General features: G+C 66.9%; 7 protein-coding genes across 7 annotated transcripts in view; 5 read left to right on the plus strand and 2 right to left on the minus strand.

The window, feature by feature from the left end:
• Window positions 1-74: 74 nt before the first annotated feature.
• Window positions 75-1,183, minus strand: EMIHUDRAFT_455470 (serine hydroxymethyltransferase; the record flags this gene model as incomplete). The annotated part of the gene is made up of 5 exons (XM_005787212.1): window positions 678-1,183; window positions 509-603; window positions 365-437; window positions 226-284; window positions 75-132 (listed from the first exon to the last, which is right to left on the minus strand). Coding segments are annotated over exons 1-5 (771 nt in total), but the record flags the coding sequence as incomplete, so codon positions are not given.
• A 2,754-nt stretch (window positions 1,184-3,937) lies between these two features.
• EMIHUDRAFT_441127 (hypothetical protein) lies at window positions 3,938-4,659 on the plus strand. Its single transcript, XM_005787213.1, has one exon. It carries the CDS (start codon window positions 4,100-4,102, stop codon window positions 4,442-4,444), a length of 345 nt encoding a protein of 114 aa, XP_005787270.1. The 5' UTR covers window positions 3,938-4,099; the 3' UTR covers window positions 4,445-4,659.
• Window positions 4,660-4,851: 192 nt separating this feature from the next.
• On the plus strand, window positions 4,852-5,409 carry EMIHUDRAFT_228110 (hypothetical protein; the record flags this gene model as incomplete). The annotated part of the gene is made up of 1 exon (XM_005787214.1): window positions 4,852-5,409. One exon carries the CDS (start codon window positions 4,852-4,854, stop codon window positions 5,407-5,409), a length of 558 nt encoding a protein of 185 aa, XP_005787271.1.
• Window positions 5,410-8,936: 3,527 nt separating this feature from the next.
• EMIHUDRAFT_60797 (hypothetical protein) lies at window positions 8,937-9,125 on the plus strand (the record flags this gene model as incomplete). The annotated part of the gene is made up of 1 exon (XM_005787215.1): window positions 8,937-9,125. A coding segment is annotated over one exon (189 nt), but the record flags the coding sequence as incomplete, so codon positions are not given.
• Window positions 9,126-10,064: 939 nt separating this feature from the next.
• Window positions 10,065-11,333, plus strand: EMIHUDRAFT_417896 (hypothetical protein). The gene is made up of 5 exons (XM_005787216.1): window positions 10,065-10,146; window positions 10,225-10,296; window positions 10,523-10,673; window positions 10,814-10,920; window positions 11,027-11,333. Exons 1-5 carry the CDS (start codon window positions 10,075-10,077, stop codon window positions 11,297-11,299), a joined length of 675 nt encoding a protein of 224 aa, XP_005787273.1. The 5' UTR covers window positions 10,065-10,074; the 3' UTR covers window positions 11,300-11,333.
• A 638-nt stretch (window positions 11,334-11,971) lies between these two features.
• Window positions 11,972-13,861, minus strand: EMIHUDRAFT_71311 (hypothetical protein; the record flags this gene model as incomplete). The annotated part of the gene is made up of 2 exons (XM_005787217.1): window positions 11,972-13,639; window positions 13,706-13,861. 2 exons carry the CDS (start codon window positions 13,859-13,861, stop codon window positions 11,972-11,974), a joined length of 1,824 nt encoding a protein of 607 aa, XP_005787274.1.
• Window positions 13,862-14,729: 868 nt separating this feature from the next.
• The window catches only part of EMIHUDRAFT_228113 (hypothetical protein), a gene marked incomplete at both ends in the record, with an annotated part of 2,552 nt that continues 949 nt past the window's right edge, over window positions 14,730-16,332 (plus strand). The window contains 2 exons of the mRNA XM_005787218.1: window positions 14,730-15,227; window positions 15,516-15,803. Of these exons, the coding sequence (XP_005787275.1) occupies window positions 14,730-15,227; window positions 15,516-15,803 (786 nt within the window). The remainder of the gene's footprint in view (window positions 15,228-15,515; window positions 15,804-16,332) is intronic.

A 16,332-nucleotide genomic window follows, 5' to 3' on the forward strand; every position in this document is an offset into this window, starting at 1 on the left:
CTCGGGGAGCCATTGCGGCGACGAGGCCAGAGGGTGCGCGTCCTCTGTGCTATACGGGCTAGAGTGCTCTCGCTCCTTTGCTGCGACGAGGCCGGAGATGTGCGCCATGTCTGCGAGCAGGACCGCCCCGACCTGGCGAGATCACGCACGCGGTGAGGCGCGGGGGGGGGAGCGAAGAGGGGAGCGGCGCCCCCCCTCGGCCGGGCAGGAGGCGAGGGGCGGCGCCTTGTCGCAGATCTGGCGCATCCGCGCGTAGTCGATGTGGCGCGAGTACGCAGACGTGCCTGCAGGCGCGGCAGCGGAAGAGGGCTGAGACGCCGACGGCCGGCGCTGCTGTTGCGGCGTTGCGGCCGGGGGCGGGCGTCGGCGATGATGAGCTTGGGCCGGAAGATGGTGGCCGACTCCTCCAGCTTGTCGTAGTCGATGATCCCAGTCGCCTGTGCGAGACACGCAACACGCTTCAGCGCCCGGCTGCCCGGCTCTCTGCGTGCGGCGGTCTCGGAGGGTCCTCGTTGAGGCGGTACGGCATCGAGGTGAAGTAGCGCGAGACCATCGAGATGGAGCGGCCAGTCTCGGTCTGGAAGCCGTGCGACAGGTGGCCGCCTACGCCAACCTCCCGACCAGCCTCAAGGCAAGGGCGCCGCCTCCTCGCCTCGGCGCAGGGCGGCGGCCGATGCCGTGCGGGAGGTCGAGGCCCATCAGCCTGTCGTGCGGCTGCAGCAGGGCGGAGAAGACGGCGAAGTTGGCCGGCGAGCCCGAGTGCGGCTGCACGTTGACGCCCCACGCGTCGGGCGTCACCCCAAACGCCTCCAGCGCACGCGAGCGGCAGAGGTCCTCCGCCATGTCAATGTACTCGTTGCCGCCGTAGTAGCGCGCGTGCGGGTAGCCCTCCGAGTACTTGTTCTGCATCACCGACCCCAGCGCGTCGAGCACCGACTGCGACGCGAAGTTCTCCGACGGGATAAGCACAAGCGAGCAGCGCTGCCGCCGCTTCTCCTGCTCGACAATGTCAAAGAGCTGCGGATCCGTCTCGGCGAGGCTCGCGTTGAGGCTGGTCGCGAACGGGACGTTCGAGTCGGCCCGCGCCGGCGCTGCTAGCCGGCGCGCGGCGCCGCGGAGCAGCGCGGGCGCGGCCCGCGGAAGCCTTTTTGCTGTGGCAAGCATGTGCTGTCCTGATCCTCGGTGTGGTCGCCTCTGCGGAACAGCCGAGACCGAGACCTCGATACTGTTCAGTCTCGAGGTGTTTTTGGCGGCCGACCGTCAGTGCACGGAGTTGCCCCTTCTCCGACTGCCCCGGCTAGTTCCCGAGGTCGTCGGAGTGACCCCTTCGCCGCCCGAGACCTAGCGCGGGTGGGTTGGAGGGGACTCGCTGCGGGGAAGGGGGCTGTGGAAGAAGCCGATCCCCGTAGTCCGTCCCGCTCCTCCCCATCGGGCCGCATAAGCGGCCGCGCCTCGCAGATTCGTTTCTCGCGACTGGGTCAGGCGCGCGGGGCATCCCCCGGGTCGCTCGACCAGCGTTCCGAAGAGTGGCCGCTATTCGAAGGAAAGAGTGGGGCCCTCGGGGTACGCCTCGTCCGGCCCCCTCCGAGGGGGGAAGGGAATTGCGGGGTCCCCACGGGCGCCTCTCTTCGGCCCTCCCGAGGGGTGTGTGTGTGTGAGTGAGCACTCACACTCACACCGAGGGGGGGAGGGAAGCAAGGGGGTGGGGGGATCGGGGCGGTGGGGAGGGCGGTCTCGATTTCGTGAGGCTAATACTCGAGTACTTGCCTTTCGGGGAGGGGCCTCAGCCTGGCGAGTCCAGCTCAACCTGACGTCTTCCCCTCCTCCCCAGAGGCAGCGAGTAGGCAGCGAGAGGAGGTCTCGAGCGCCTATAAGTCAATGCGCGAAGGGCGGTGGCCAGTGCGCGGGCGAGGGGGGCGGGGCGGGCGGGCAGGCGGGCGGGGAGGAGGGGAGGGGAGCGGTGGCTTAGCCATCAGTCTCTAAGTTTGGCCGCTCCATGCTCGCCCTCGGGCGGGCGGCTGCGCGGCCGGTCGAGGCCGGCCGCGGGCTGGCTTGCGACGGCTGGCCGCCGCCGCGCGCGCGCGCGCTGCTCGTCGCTGCTTCGCTTGCTGTGGCGGCGGCTGCGCCGCAGTGCGGCGCGGCTGGCGGCGCAGATGCGCAAAGGATCTGGCTGCTGCCAGAGCTGCACCACCTTGCTGTCCACCCTCGTGTGCAGCGCCCCTCGACGTCTCCTCCTCCCTCTTCCTCTGCGTCCGCGCAGCGCACGCTCCTAGTTTGTCAGCGCACCTCTACGGCCTCCCTGTGGCTTTTGGGCGCACCTCTGGTGGTGTTGCGCGCTCTGCGCGGCGCCACCGGCGGCGCGTCGGAGTGGCGGCCGCCACTCGCGTGGTGCCAAGAGGTTCTCCGGAACCCTTACGCGCACCACGGCGGCCGCCTTCAACTCCCCGAGCGCCCTAGGACCAAGGGCGCGCTCGGCAAAATTCCTGCGCTCTGCGCAAGGCCACAACCCCTGGGCCAGCTCTTGGTGGAACCACCTCAAGGCCAGCGCGCATGCGTGGGCGATGGACTGACTCCAACAGCTCAAGGGCTCGCACTCTCCTCACCACCGCGCGCGCGTTGCAGCAGGAGTGCCGCAAACCGCAATGCGGCTTGTGTGCGACTACCGCACTGTGCCGCAGCTGCACCGCTTCTCCTCGGACATCATCGTGCACTCGGTGATCCGCTGCGAGGACGCGGTCAGCACCGCGCCGGATCTCTTCTGAGAGCCGGCGCGGATCGCGGACGTGCGGCTTCAAGGCTCTGCCGGCGGATCTATACTATGGCGTGGCGTATGCCAGGCTGCGGGTCCAAAGTGTCCCGGCGCGGCGCGCGCCACCGCCCCCGGCGCGGGGCGGGATGTCAGTACGTGAGTACGGTGTCCCTGTCCCTGTGCCCCACTTTCTTCTCCTGCGTCGGTCCCCGCGAACCCCACTATATAGCGCCACCTCGTGAGCTGTCTGTGAGCTATGTGTAGTGCGTCCAGCAGTCCGGACCCAGTGCTACGGCCGATGACAGCGTGCCTCGTGTCGGCTCCCGAGCCAATCGTGTGCAGCGTGTGTGTGCGTGTGGGCCCGTCCTCCCCATGCTAGGAGGTGTGTAAGACTGACTGACTGACCTCTACGGCCTGACCATGGCTCGCGCGGCAAAACGGAGATGCAACTGTGCGCGCGCAGAGGGTGGTCAGGAGGATGGCGCGAGCGGCGTGCGCGCGGGCGTGGCCGGCAGGGTGGCGGCGGCGCTGGCGGCTGCTGGCCCGGCGGGCGGGCTTCCAAGGCCGGCGCTCCTTGCGGGCACCGGTGGGCACCGCGGCGGCACCTCTCCGCCACACCTTTGTGGCGACCCCCCCTGTCTGGCGCTTTTTTAAGCGCCTGAGCTCCTCCCAAGGCCGAGCTCCTCCCTGCATCTCTGCAGAATGTCCCTTGTAACGTGAGAGACTGCGAAGTAGTGTTCTTGTTTTGTGTCCGCTTTCTCTTGTGAGCAGCGTGTCGGCGGTGTGTCGCTCGAGCGTGCCGTCGTCTTCTGAGAGAGATTTTTAGCAATACCAAACAACTCTAACACGCACACGTCATTTGGGGCCTGGAGCCCTGTTCACGCGCGCGCAAGACGTGCAGACAGGGTTGCCAGGTGAGAGTGTGTCGTCTTCTGTCCCGCGTCCACCCTTACCGCGCTGGTGTGGCCAGGGGCTGAGTGTTCTTCCTGTCCATCTTTTTCTCTCGAGTGTTCTTCGCCTTCCTGTCTATCTGTTTCTCTCGATTTATCTGGGATGAGATGGGTTGTAAAATTCTTCGCCTCCAAAAATTCTTCTTCTTCGGCACTGCTGGACGCGTCCGAACGGCGCACACACATGCTCTCGCCTCCGCCGCTGGTGGTCAGCCCGCCGCCGCCACCGCGACATTCTGTGTTCCCACCTGCTCCATCGCCGGCGTCCGACACGCCAGCTCGATGGTCCTGCTTCCCCGCGGACCCCAGCCTCGGTGTCGAGCTGTCGGAAGATGCGCTGCTGTGCGTCCTTTCCAAGCTGACGGCCGTGGACGCGCTGCGGCGAGCCAAGGCGGTCTCCATGGCGTGGAGACGGGCCGCTCGCGACACGCTCTGCTCTCTTGACTGGCTCGTCTCCAGCGGCGTGACGCTGCTCTCCCTCCTCAAAGTCGGCAGCCCCTCGCCCGCTCTCGCGGTGTCGCTGGCTGAGGCGAGGCCTAGCCTGCTCAATGAACGGGACGTCGAGGGGATGTTGCCGCTCCAGTTCGCCGCCGCCTACCGGAAGGGGAGGCCGCTCGTCCTCGCCCTCCGCGAGGTGACCGCTGGGAGAGTGCCGGGCGGCGTGCCGGCCCTGTCAGCGGAGCTCTGCAGGCTCAGGCTCCGCCCAGTCCACACGCGGGTGAGGGAGGCGCCCGTCGCGGCGTGAGTGACGCCGGGCGAGTGGTCCCGTCAGATGGTCGGAACTAATCCCGGCAGGTCACCCGGTCGAGGCGATCGCGGCGTGACTCAGGACCGCGGTTTGATTGATGATGTGTGACCGCGTTTGCGCAGCGCGTCCTGACAGAACACAGAAGCGTTGTTTGCATGTGCACATGTGCATGTGCATTGCAATACTCCCAGACGACGCACCCAGCGGATCGACCACACACAGAAAAGTGCTCCTTTTGTCGGGTTGCGAGCCTCTCTCAAAAAAGAGAAAAGTCGGGTGGGGCGGATCCCTGCGGGCTGCGGCGGCCACCTGCCCCCTTTTTGAAAAAATCGAAACGCACGATTTCTTCTTTATAGCGCCGGCGGGCAGTCCCCGCCTCTTTTGGAGCGAGCGCGTGGGCGGCAATGCAGCAAATGCAGGTGACCGTGCCGCCTGGGGTCTACGCGGGCATGTCGTTTCAGGTCAACACGCCGGCAGGTCCTATGGAGGTGGTCGCGCCCGTCGGCGAGGGGCAGCAGATGATCGTTAATGTGCCGGTAGCGCCAGTGGTCATGGCGACTGTGATCCCTGATGGCGGTGCGCCGATGATGATGGCAACGTCGGCAGCACCGCAGATGGCACCAGTGCAGCAGTCCATGCATCGCACTGTGCCCATCGGCTCGATCCCTGCTGGTGGGAGCCAGCCGCTGTGGTCGGCGCAGGAGCTCACTGGCACGTGGATCTGTTGCTGTCTACCTGGTGGGTGTGGCATCACTACGCTCACGGCGGAGGGCGACGACGTGAAGATAGAAAACGGAGTCTGCTGCTTTCTCGGCCTGCCTTGTCCGATCAGCAACGAGAGGTGGATCCGCAAGGGCGACACCAACGGGTTCTACAAGGACGATGAGCCTTCCAGTGTCGACGTGTTCACCTCCAGGACGTCGATTTGCAACGGGCCCTCGTGCTCGAGGAGGCTCTGCTAGCTGTCGGCAGCGTGTCTGAGTCACTGAGTGTCAGGCGGCGTGCCCGCCGCGGCTGTCTGCCGAGCCCTCTGCAGGAGTAAAGCTCCACATTACCACGCGCGGCGCGGAGCGCCTCTCCGACTCCCCCCCAGGCGCGCCCAGCTCTCGGTAACGGTATCGCGTACTGCACGAGGCTACCGTGGGCCCCGCCTGCGCGCTGGGGGTTCCCTGCCCTGTCGGGAAGCCTAGCTCTTAACCTGGGGTCGCTACCTAATGCGGGGCTCGTCCTGTGGACGGGCGATGAAGTTCGCCTTGAATCTCTCGTCTGTCGTCTCGCTTTCCCCCCGACTGTGCGACTCGCGTCCGTCGGGGGTACTCCCTGTCTTGGCTCTCTGATCTCCCCCCCCCCCCCCCCCCCTCCTTCCCTCTCCGGGAACAGGGATGCGCACTGCTATCCCTACTGAGGGAGGGTGTAGAGGATGTAGCGAGTGATGAGTAATGTAGTGGTGGTGTGTCGCTTGCATCATAAAATTGCTCCCTCCTCGCGGTGAGCGCCGAGATGCTCCGCGGTACGTTGTGCATAGCTGGTTACGGATAGTTCAGTAAGGTCACACTCTCTCCGATGTGTGAAATAAATTTTGACTTCCTTAGGTCGAGTGCACCCCTCCTAGGACCAAGCGAAATGTTGACCCACCGGCTGAGAGCCTCTTGCTGCGTGTGGCGGCGCGGGGACGATCCCTGGTGTGGACGGTTTTTTTCGCGGTATCCGCGGCGGGATATGGCGGGATATGGCGGGATATGGCGGGATATGGCGGGATACCGGGAGATACCGGGAGATACCGGGAGATACCAGGATATTACGAGATACGGGCAGATACGGGCAGATACGGGCAGATACGGGCAGATACGGGCAGATGCGAGGAGATGCAAGGAGATACGGGGAGATACAGTCAGATATTGGAGAGATACATCAAGATACCGCAAAAAAACCGTCCACACTAGGACTGGGACGCGCGGCGGCGGTGGCGAGCAGGCGAGCGATCCGTGCGCGGTGGAGGTGGCCGGGCGAGGGGGCGGCGGGTGACGGGGCAAGGCAGCAGCCCACACCCGACGCGTCGCACCCGAACGCCATCGTCCATCGATTGCGACGCCTGCGCAGGGGCCGCAGGGCGGTCAGTGGTGAGGCGAGGCGGTGCAGGCTGCTCACCCACGTGCACCGGGCCAGTGCTTGCACTTTGAATGCAGTGGGGCTCCTGCCCGTGTCCGGGTGTGGAGATGCGAGGGTCGCCCCCCCTTGCCCCACCACTTTGTGTGTGTGGAGAAATTACCTTACCTTACCTTACCGGCCGCGGGCCGGGTGCAAGGCGCGCCGGCCTGCCTGCCCTCGGCGCCGCCTCGGCGCGCCGCACGAGCGAGGAGTCGAGGTTAGACAACGGTGGGTGGGCGGGTGGGACGGAGGACGTCGAGGTCCCGAGGTGGATGTCCTTACTCGCAGAGTGTGGGTAAACGAAAGTACCGTATTCGGTACTATCAAGAAAGACACCGAAAAAAGTCGCCGCGGCAGTCCACGACGAGCCAGCCTGCTGCCGGCTCGCACGGCAGCCTCTTCCTATGGACCAGCCTCGACTTCCATACAGTCAACATTTTGTCGCTGCGTGCTCGTGGTGAGCTGTGGCGGCGGTCGAAGTTCGCCCAGATTCGGTGACGAGCGCCGGACGATAGTACCGCCTCTGTTCGCCCTGTGCATGTCAGGCCAGGCTGCAGCAGGGCACTACCAACGTGCTGCCCTGTTGCAGCCTGACTTTGCCCACTGTGCACAGTCGCCAGAGCACCACCACCGCCCGGCATCGTGTCACGGCGAGCTCCTTCTGCGCCCGCTCGCGAGGCTCTCGCGCTGGCACACTTTGGCCATCTGCTGCTCGCGTTCGGCGAGCTCTTCTCCGCACTCCTGCCACGGTGCCGTCACCACACACCTTCTGGCTGGCCTGAGCCGCGCGGGGTCGCCGGCGGGGGCAACGCGTCGACCTCTCTCTCTGGCGCACCACGGGCCGCAACGGCCTGCGAGCAGCGTCACTGTGTGGAACGCGGGAGCGATGGGTCCCAAAAAAGGTACCAGCAGAATGGCGCGTCTCCGCCCCCTTTCCTGTACGCGTGGGTCTCACAGAACGATTGCGCATTGGACCTTCGAGGGCATCAAAGTCGGCCGCGCCCCACGGCCATCCCGCCGGCTCTCGAGTGTCGCAGCGCGACGCGCTTCACCCCTCGACTCCGCGCTGCGAGTCGATCGGGAGACGACGCTCGGCCACCGCCAACTCCACCCTGACGTGTCGCACATGCGCCGAGTGTCCCCCCCGAGGGTGTCCTTATATAGTATACTTGGTTGCGAGTTAAAAAAAGCCCATTCTGCGCCCGCAGCCAGCAGCAGAACACATGCCGTTCTGGTGCCCCTCGGCTGGCCAGAGGACGACTCACAATACAAAATCGGAAAGACATCACGAGGGGCCGTATAAACGGTGCCGCAGCGGCCCGGGACACTAACAATGAGTTGCCGCCATTCGCCCGGCCTCCTCCCCCTCGGGGTCGCCCGGAAAGTGGGCTTGCGCACCGGCGCCCCCCCAGCACGCCGACCCGAGGTGTACCCTCCGGCCACCTGGGAGGGGCGCTCCCTCCATTTTTGGCCCATTGGCTTCACCATGATGGATACGGAGATGGCCAGCCCTTGGTTGTGCACCTGCGACGCGAAGAGGAGGTGATCTTGGCGGACGACGGCCATGCCGAGAGCGGGCGCAGCGCGGAAGAGGGTGCGCAGCGCGTCGCGGCCGCGCACTTGGGAGCCGGGGGGGATGGCCGGAGGGGGCGGGACGCCTGCATGTCCTCGAAGCTCCCAACCGCATACGCAAGCCGAGCCGCGAACGGCGGCGAGAGAGTTTGGCAGGGTCAGCGAGGACCGCGCATGGCGAAGGAACCTTTTTTAGGACCCAGCGCAAACACCGTCTCCCATCGTGGTGCGCGAGGAGGCAGTGTGCCGGCACAGTCGAGCCGGAGCATCGGGTTCTTGATGCTTCTGGGGTCAAGTTTGACCTTATGTGGTATAATATGCAACAATAATGCTATGCTCTCACCCAGCCTTTTGAGATATGATCCCTCAAAGTCGAATTTTCGTTTACTGGTGACCATAGTACCGTTTGTCTTGTTTGCGTTTCTTCAAACGAATCCTTTAAAGTCTCGACAATCACTCAGCTGCTTATGTGGCACCGCAGAGGCTCCCTTGGGGATGCCTGAGGCCACCCCAACCACACACTAAGCCGTACGTAGACGAATTGGGCGCTACTTTTTTCGTTTACCCACATTATGCGAGTAGATGACGAAAAAAAACCCAGCGCCGGTCTCGCCTCTCGCTCGCCCAAGCCCGCCACGCTCGAGCGACCAACAGGAACATGCTCGCCGCCGTCCTACCCCTCCTCCGCTACGCGCCGCGGGTGGGCGGCCGCCCCTCGCTGCACCGCTCCTCGCTGCACCGCGCGGTGTGCTCGTCGGCCGACGGCGGCTCCTTTGCGGAGCTCGGTGTGTCCGAGCCGCTGCTGGCGGGCCTGCAGGGGTTGGGGTTCGAGGCGCCGACCGAGATCCAGCGGCAGGCGTGGCCGTTCGTGCGCGGCGGCGGCGACGTGGTGCTGCTCGACGAGACCGGGTCGGGCAAGACGATCGCCTACGCGCTGCCGGTGCTGCAGGCGATGCTCGAGGAGAGGGAGGAGCTGGTCGCAGAGGCGAGGAGGGCGCGCGGCGAGGAGGGCGGCGGCGAGGAGGGGCGGCTGGTGCTGCCGCGCGTGCCGTCGCAGGCGCTGCTGCTCGCGCCCAACCGCGAGCTCGTCGTGCAGGTCCACGCGACGGTGCGAGCGCTGCTCGCCGGCCTGCCTCCGTCGCTGCAGCTGCGCTCGTCGGCGCTGACCGAGGACAGAGGGGTCTCCGCGCCGCGCCGTGGCTGCCGCGCCCGCGTCCCGAGGCGTGCGGGCTGCGTGCCTAGGCGGACGCCGACGGCGAGGCGGACGTCCTCTGCGCCACCCCCGCCGTCGCCCTGCGCTCGTGGCGCGGCTCGCGGGGCGGGCGGTTGCGTGGGCCGGGGAGAGTGAGGTTCGGGGGTGGGTGGTGGGAGGGCGGGGAGGGTGCGGCGGCGCTGCTCACGCGCTCCGGCCTGCGAGCAGGTGGGCTGTGCTCGACGAGGCCGACCAGCTCCTCGCGGGCTCCTTCAAGCCGGCGAGCCGCGAGCCGGGTCGCGCGGCGGCGGCTCTTTGCCGTCCTTGCCGGACGGCGCGTGGCCAGCCTCCCTTGTAGGCGATCCGAGACCGGTACGAGGTGGAGCAGATCTGCGCCGAGCTCAAGCGGGCGGCCAAGGCGTCGGCGGCCGAGGAGGGCTCGATGGCGGGGAGGGACCTCGCACGCGCTCGCATCGGATTGCACCGCGTCGGCAGCGACGCGGAGCGGCAGGCGGTGAGGGACGCGGCACGCGTGGCTCTCATTGTGAAGTGAGCACTATGGATGAATGAATGTGCGGCAGGCGGCGAGGGACGCGGTACGCATGGCTCGCGCAAAGACGTGCGGGCGCCGGGCGGCCCCGCGCCGCACGCAGTGTCCGGCTCGGAGGCGCGTCTCTGGGCGTTGGTCTGTAGGTGGGCGGGCCTCAAGCAGTTTATGCTGGTGGGCGCCACCATGCCGAACGCTGGCACGAAGAACGTCCACCTGCACGTCGAGCGGAGCTGGCCGGTGAGCGAGCGGGAGGCGGAGCGCCCGTCGTTGTTCGGAGCGTCTTCCCCCCTGCACCGCCTCGGAGCCTGCCTGCAGGCGGCGGCGTGGGTGCGCACCGGCCGCGAGCACCACTCGATCGGCCCTCGGCTGCGTCAGTTCTTCGTGCGGGTGCGCCGAGACATCGCCGAGATGTCGCCGAGACATCGCCGAGATGTCGCCGGGATGTCGCCGAGATGTCGCCGAGATGTCGCCGAGATGTCGCCGAGATGTCGCCGGGATATCCCCTGTTTGCGTCAGTTCTTCGTGCGGGTGTGCGGGCCGAGACCGAGCGCCGCGCAAGCCGCCGGCCGTGCCTCGGAGGCCGTGAGAGCCGTCTCGGAGCCGTCTGGGATAGGTGGGCGAGGAGAGCCGCGCCGCCGCGCTCCGCGCCGCAGTGCAGCAGGGGCCGCAGGGCCGCACTCTGGTGTTCGCAAACACGCTCGCCACGGCGGAGGCGGCCGAGGCGGAGCTGCAGGGCGTCCGCACTTGCGCCGCCTTCCACAACGGCCCGCCAACCCCCCCCCCCCCCCTCTCCCTCCCTCCCTCCGCTCCGCCCCTGCCCCCGCCTCTCGCCCGCGCGGCGCAATCGGCGCGGTATGTGGATCGGCACACTGAGCCCGGCCGGCTGTGCGCGCGTCTCGAGCAGGCGTGGGTCCGGAGGAGCGGCGGGAGCACCTCGCAGCCTTCCAGCAGGGGGAGCTGCCCGTCCTCGTCTGCACCGGCCTCGCCTCGCGCGGGATCGACTTCACCGACGTGAGCCCGCCCGTGCGAGAGGGGAGGGGGGGGGAGGGAGGGAGAGAAAGGGGGCGAGAGCGGCGGCACCCCCCTCACTCCCTCCCCGCTCTGCGGCGCTGTGCAGGTTGCCCACGTGGTGCAGTACGAGATGGCGGCCAACGCGGTCGAGTACATCCACCGCGTGGGCCGCACCGCGCGCGCCGGCCGCTCCGGCGTCGCCACCGCCCTCTACACCGACCTCAGCGCCCCGCTCGTCGACGCGCTGCGCTCCGCGTCCGAGCGGGGCGACCCGATCGACGCCCTCTTCTCGCGCCGGCGGCTCTTTCGGAAAAAGTTCAACAAGGCGAGGGAGTATGAGCTCGGCCAGCGTGCAAGTCAGGCGGGCAGGCAGTCCTAGGGGCTTTGTCACGAGTTCAGAGCTGGGGTGAGAGACTGCAGACTCTCGTCAGAGCTCTGCGCGGACGGGGCGCCCGGGCTGGTCCTTTTCGAAGGTAAATAAATAAAGAATTAACAGCGCCCTGCGGGGCCGGCGCGGCCCGGCTCTCGCGGGCCCGCTCGCTGCCGCACACTCCGGAGTGGCACGACTCGCTGTCGCTCGGCGGCGACTCGGCGGGCGCTCGGGGCCGGCCTGCGCGGCCGGCGGACGTGCGGGTCGCGCTCACCTCTCGCGGGTGAGTCTCTCGCCTCTCGGGGGTGGCAGGGGGTCCGTCTCGCGTCGGTCGCGTCTCGGGCGCGTTTCGCGGTCTCCGCGCGTGCGGTCTGCGGAGATTTTCATGTGTTGTGGCTTGTGTGCCCCCCGCTGCCCCGGAAGAGAGGGGGAAACATTTCTCACTCATGACAACCCCCCCGCTCCCCCCATGCTCCTCCCTGCGCACGTATAGAGCCGTCCGAATAAGAGCCCTGACTCTCTCCTACCTGCACGCGCCGCGGCGACACGGAACATACACCCATCTCGCTCTCTGGCGTCTGGGTCCCTGCAGTTTCTTAGCCGGTCCCAGCACTCGCGGTCCGCCGATGCCGGAGCCTCGCCCCCTCCTGCCCGCACTGTCTGCTGGGCTTCGCCAAGCCCTCAGGCCATGGCCTTTGCGGAGGCGTTGGAGCCCTGCCGTTCCGAGAACGGAGCCTTGGAGATGCGGCCCGACGCCCTCGCGCTGCGGATCGAGTTTTGGATCTGCGACTTCTTCGTCTCGTCCGCGTCGCCAACCTCGTCGACGATCGGTGGGTCGACGAGGCCGCAGCACTGGCCCATCCAGAGGAAGATGGCCATCACCGCCACGGTGCCGTACGCAGCAGAGAAGCGCCATTTCACCGTCTTGGTGAAGAACTCCGGCGGCTCCGGTGAACCAGGGGCGCAATTCTCTTCGCAGTACAACATGCCGGACGGTTCCAGCCATAACTCCCAGGCCTCTTTGCTGGCTGCCACACCGTCCTGGTGCAGGAGGCCCACGGCGGAGAGGATCGCCGCCATGATGCACCACGCCATGGCGGCGCTGTACTTGCGGTCGATGAAGTGTATCGAGATGGCGCACAGGAAGGTCGACAGCAAGATGGCGCCCGGCTTGAGGGCCGCGAGGCCGAAGTAGGCGTTGGTGCCGATGCCGCCGTGGTTGACGCCGCTCGTGATGGCCCAGTCGAGGGTGGAGGGGAAGAGTCCGATGATGAAGGCCGGGTACTGGCGCGTGGGCATGCTGGCCATTGCCTCCTGGCAAATCATCATGCCCACGAAGAAGATGAGCGGGCAGACGGCGGGCAGCGGCACCGCCGCCGCGATGACGGCGAAGACGCTGAAGAGCGCGAAAACCATGAAGAGCGTGCAGTTGAGAAGCGCGTAGCAGACGCCCGCGTTGATCTTCTTGTACGCCGGGTGGCCGATGTAGACGCTGGTGCCGAACGGCGTGCCCAGAAAGGCGGCGATGCAGGCGCCAAAGCCGTCGCTGCACATCACCTCGATCACGTTGTACGAGTCACCGGCCTCCGCCGCTGAGAGGACATTCATGAGCGAGTTGGCCGACGCCGCAAAGGCGACCGGGATCAGCGTGCCGAGATACTCAGTGGCGTGCGTCCAGTCGGTCCACGCATCGTACCCCCAAGAGACGCCGCGCCACTTGACCTCTGAGCTCGCCGCCTTGATGCCGTCGACGTTTGCGATGCCGTCGGCCCACCCGAGCGCGATACCAGTCAGTGCAATCATGAGCGCCTGCGGGAAGCACCCCGTGTTGACGTTGCCGTAGAAGAGCGCGATGCACATGAAGAACGGAAGGAAGCCGGCGAGCGGCTCCGAAAAGTTGTTGGCTGCCTGCGCAAAGCCGAGGAAGGCGAAGCCGATGCCGGCGAGCGAGGTGAGCATGGCCGAGGTGGGCGTGAGGAGCACGATCAGGGAGCCGAATAGGCCGAGCACTATGCAGATGCAGCCGCACATCAGGTTGCTCAGCACGCCGGCCTTCCAGCCCTCGGTCGCCGCTTCAGTCCAGCACGTCACATACTCCTCGTCTGTGAGGGTAATCCCGAGGTCCTCGGGTGGCGAGCAGCCATTGGGGAAAGTTGGGGATCCGAATGAGCATGCCATGGTGGCCGGCGATAAGACGCCGAAGATGAATGCGAACGCGCCGGGCGTGTTGATTCCAAAGGGGAGTGCCGTCACCTCGCCGTTGCGGTCCTCCTTCATGCCCAGCCGGATGGCCATCAGGGCGTAGTACAGGTTGCCATAGCACATGGTGCAGGCGAGACCCGGGACGGTCTTGGTGTAAATCAAGTCGTTCACCGCGTCGTAGTAGGGGGCTTTCACAGGATCAAGCCTGCCGACGTCCTCTGGCGGCATGCCGTCGTAAAAGCCGGAAAGCACGAGCTTGATGCTGCCAATCACGGCGAGCAGCGTCGCGAGATTGTCGAAGAAGAGCTGCGCCCAGCCCGCAATATCCCCCATCCGGGGCTTGATCTGCGCGCAAAAACTCCCCCCCATGGCTGCGGCGTCGGCTGCGGCGGCGGCTATCGAGGGGGGGATAGCGTCGATCGGTCCGTCGGGGGACTGCCTGATTGGATTATAAGCGGGATCTTCACGATCGGAACACAGAAAAACCAACCTCAGTAAGTGCTCCAAGTGCTCAGTGCTAGAAGTGTTCCGCCGGGCTGCGCCAGCACAAGAGAGAAGAAGAACCTCGACAGCTCACTGCCGGGCGCGTATGCTATGCATGGAGGCGGCGTCATTGTCCTGGGCCGAAGCAGGCGCCACATTGCGTCCCCGGTGACCAAAACAGCACTCACGGAGCAGCCCCGCGATCGCCCCCCCGCCTTCCTATTCTTTTTTTCTAAAATTCCGGCTGAGAGTTGCTGGAAATTCACTTTGTTTTTTTTTTTGAGCTTAGCCTTCGATGTTATGAAACAAACGCAAGGCGGACATGGCATATCGCTCTCGGGCCCACAGACATCCCGCACACCCGCCGCCCCCGCGCGCGCCCCACCTCGGCCGGGAGAAAGGGGAGTGACAGTTTGGGATGGACAGCCCGAGTATGTTGAGTCCTGGCTCAACAACGCAGGGAACAAGAGGGGGTGGTCCGGCTCACAAGTCCAGCTCACGCGCCTCGAGCTTAACATCTACCGCACTGGTCACTTCCGCCCCCTCGCTCCCAACCCATCCACCTCGCCCCGGGCCGCGCCGCGCGATCTCGGGCGATCTCGCGCGATCTCGGGCGATCTCGCGCTATCTCAGGCGATCTCGGGGCCGCGCCGCGCTATCTCGGGCGATCTCGGAGCGTCGCTCGCGCGGCGTCACACCTGCTCAAAAAAGGAAGGAGGTTGGAGGCAGGAGGTCGCCCCTTTGTTTTTTTGCGATGTCAACCCTCTTCGCTCCGCTGCTCTTCGCGCCACTGGCGCTGTTGCTCGCGCTCCTCTCCGCGTGCCTGCTGTCTCTGCGCCTGCGTGTCGTCAGGGCTCGCCGCGTGCTCGGCGTGCTCCACCCATACGCCAACGACGGCGGCGGCGGCGAGCGCGTCTTGTGGGTCGCGCTCCGAGAGCTGCTTGCGCGGCACCAGCTGCAGGGCTGGCGTGTGGTGGTCTACACGGGCGACGCGGCCAGCGACGACGAGATCCGCGCGGCCACGCTGTCGCGCTTCGGCGTCGACGTGCCCGAGAGCGTCGAGTTTGTCCGCCTCCGCAGCCGGAGGGTGGTCGAGCCGTCCAGCTACCCGGTGGCGACGCTGCTCGGGCAGGCGGTGGGCTCGCTGCTGCTGCTGCTGGAGGCGCTGGCGCGGGCGCCGCCGAGCGTGCTGCTCGACACGACCGGCTATGGCTACTGCTACGCCGCCGCCAAGGCGCTCGGCGTGCGGCGGGTCGGCTGCTACGTCCACTACCCGATCCTCTCCTCTGAGATGGCGCGAGATGATGCGAGATGATGCGAGATGGCCCGAGATGGCGCGAGATGATGCGAGATGACGCGAGATGATCCGCCGGCTGCGTCCACCGCCTGGCACTCTCCTCTGGGATGGCGAGGGCGCTGGCGAGGAGGAGCTGGCGCCAGAGAGCTGGCGCCGGAGAGCGGGCGCATGACACGCTCCAGGACACGGCAGAGTGCCGACAGGTGGACCTGTCCTGGACCTGTCCTGGACTAGCCTCCAAAGGTGGGCGCAGTCGAGCGGCGCGCCGGCGCGCACAACAACGCGGCGCGCATCGCCAGCTCCCCCGCCCTCACCTCGCTCAAGCTCGCCTACTACCGCGCCCTCGCCGCTGCGTACGGCGCCTCTGGCGCCGCTGCGGACGTCGTCGTCGCAAACGGCGAGAGCGGCGCGCGGCCTCAGATGCAGCGAGCGAGACTTGAGGCCTGGCCTCCTCCCCCCCCCTCCGCCAGGCTCGTGGACGGCGGGCCACCTCCGCTCGCTCTGGCGCGGTGCGGCCCGCCGGCCGCGGAGGTCGCTTACCGCCATGAATGACTGGTCAATGAGTCATGTAGCTGTTGATTGTACAGGCGCGGCCGGCCGCGTGGCGGTCGCCTTCCCTCCGTGCGACTCGGCGGCTCTCCTTGTCCATCCTCCTTCTTCATGATTGATGAGAGGAGTGATGAGTGATAGGTGCGATACGGCGGCTCTCCGCGCGCTGCCGCTCGAGCGCCGCGCCGCGCCCCTCCTCCTCCTCTCCGTCGCGCAGTTCCGTCCCGAGAAGGAGACGCTCGCCCTCCCCGATAGAGCGGGCTGTGCTGCCGGGACGCCATGGGCCTGAGACGCCCCCTCCTCCCCTCCACCCCTCCCTCCCCTGCCCCGAAGGACCACGCACTCCAGCTGAAGGCTTTCGCCGCCCTGCTCCGCCGCGCCTCCGCCTCCGCCGGCGACACGCCGCCGCCGCGCCTCCTGCTGGTGCTCGCAGGCGCCGCCGCCCCCTCTCCCGCTGCCCCCTACCTGTCTCTGGCCGCCCCTCCCCCCCTCCCTCCCGCCGCCCCCCTCT

Source organism: Emiliania huxleyi (genome assembly GCF_000372725.1).
Source record: "Emiliania huxleyi CCMP1516 chromosome Unknown EMIHUscaffold_144, whole genome shotgun sequence".
In the NCBI taxonomy this organism is placed as follows: Eukaryota; Haptophyta; order Isochrysidales; family Noelaerhabdaceae; genus Emiliania; species Emiliania huxleyi.

Coding starts and splice junctions, on each gene's coding strand:
- EMIHUDRAFT_441127 (XM_005787213.1), top strand. CDS start 4,100: ATGGCGTGGAGACGGGCCGCTCGCGACACGCTCTGCTCTCTTGACTGG.
- EMIHUDRAFT_417896 (XM_005787216.1), top strand. CDS start 10,075: ATGCTGGTGGGCGCCACCATGCCGAACGCTGGCACGAAGAACGTCCAC. Junction 10,297..10,522: donor TGCGTCAGTTCTTCGTGCGG/GTGCGCCGAGAC, acceptor CGTCTGGGATAG/GTGGGCGAGGAGAGCCGCGC. Junction 10,921..11,026: donor GCGGGATCGACTTCACCGAC/GTGAGCCCGCCC, acceptor GGCGCTGTGCAG/GTTGCCCACGTGGTGCAGTA.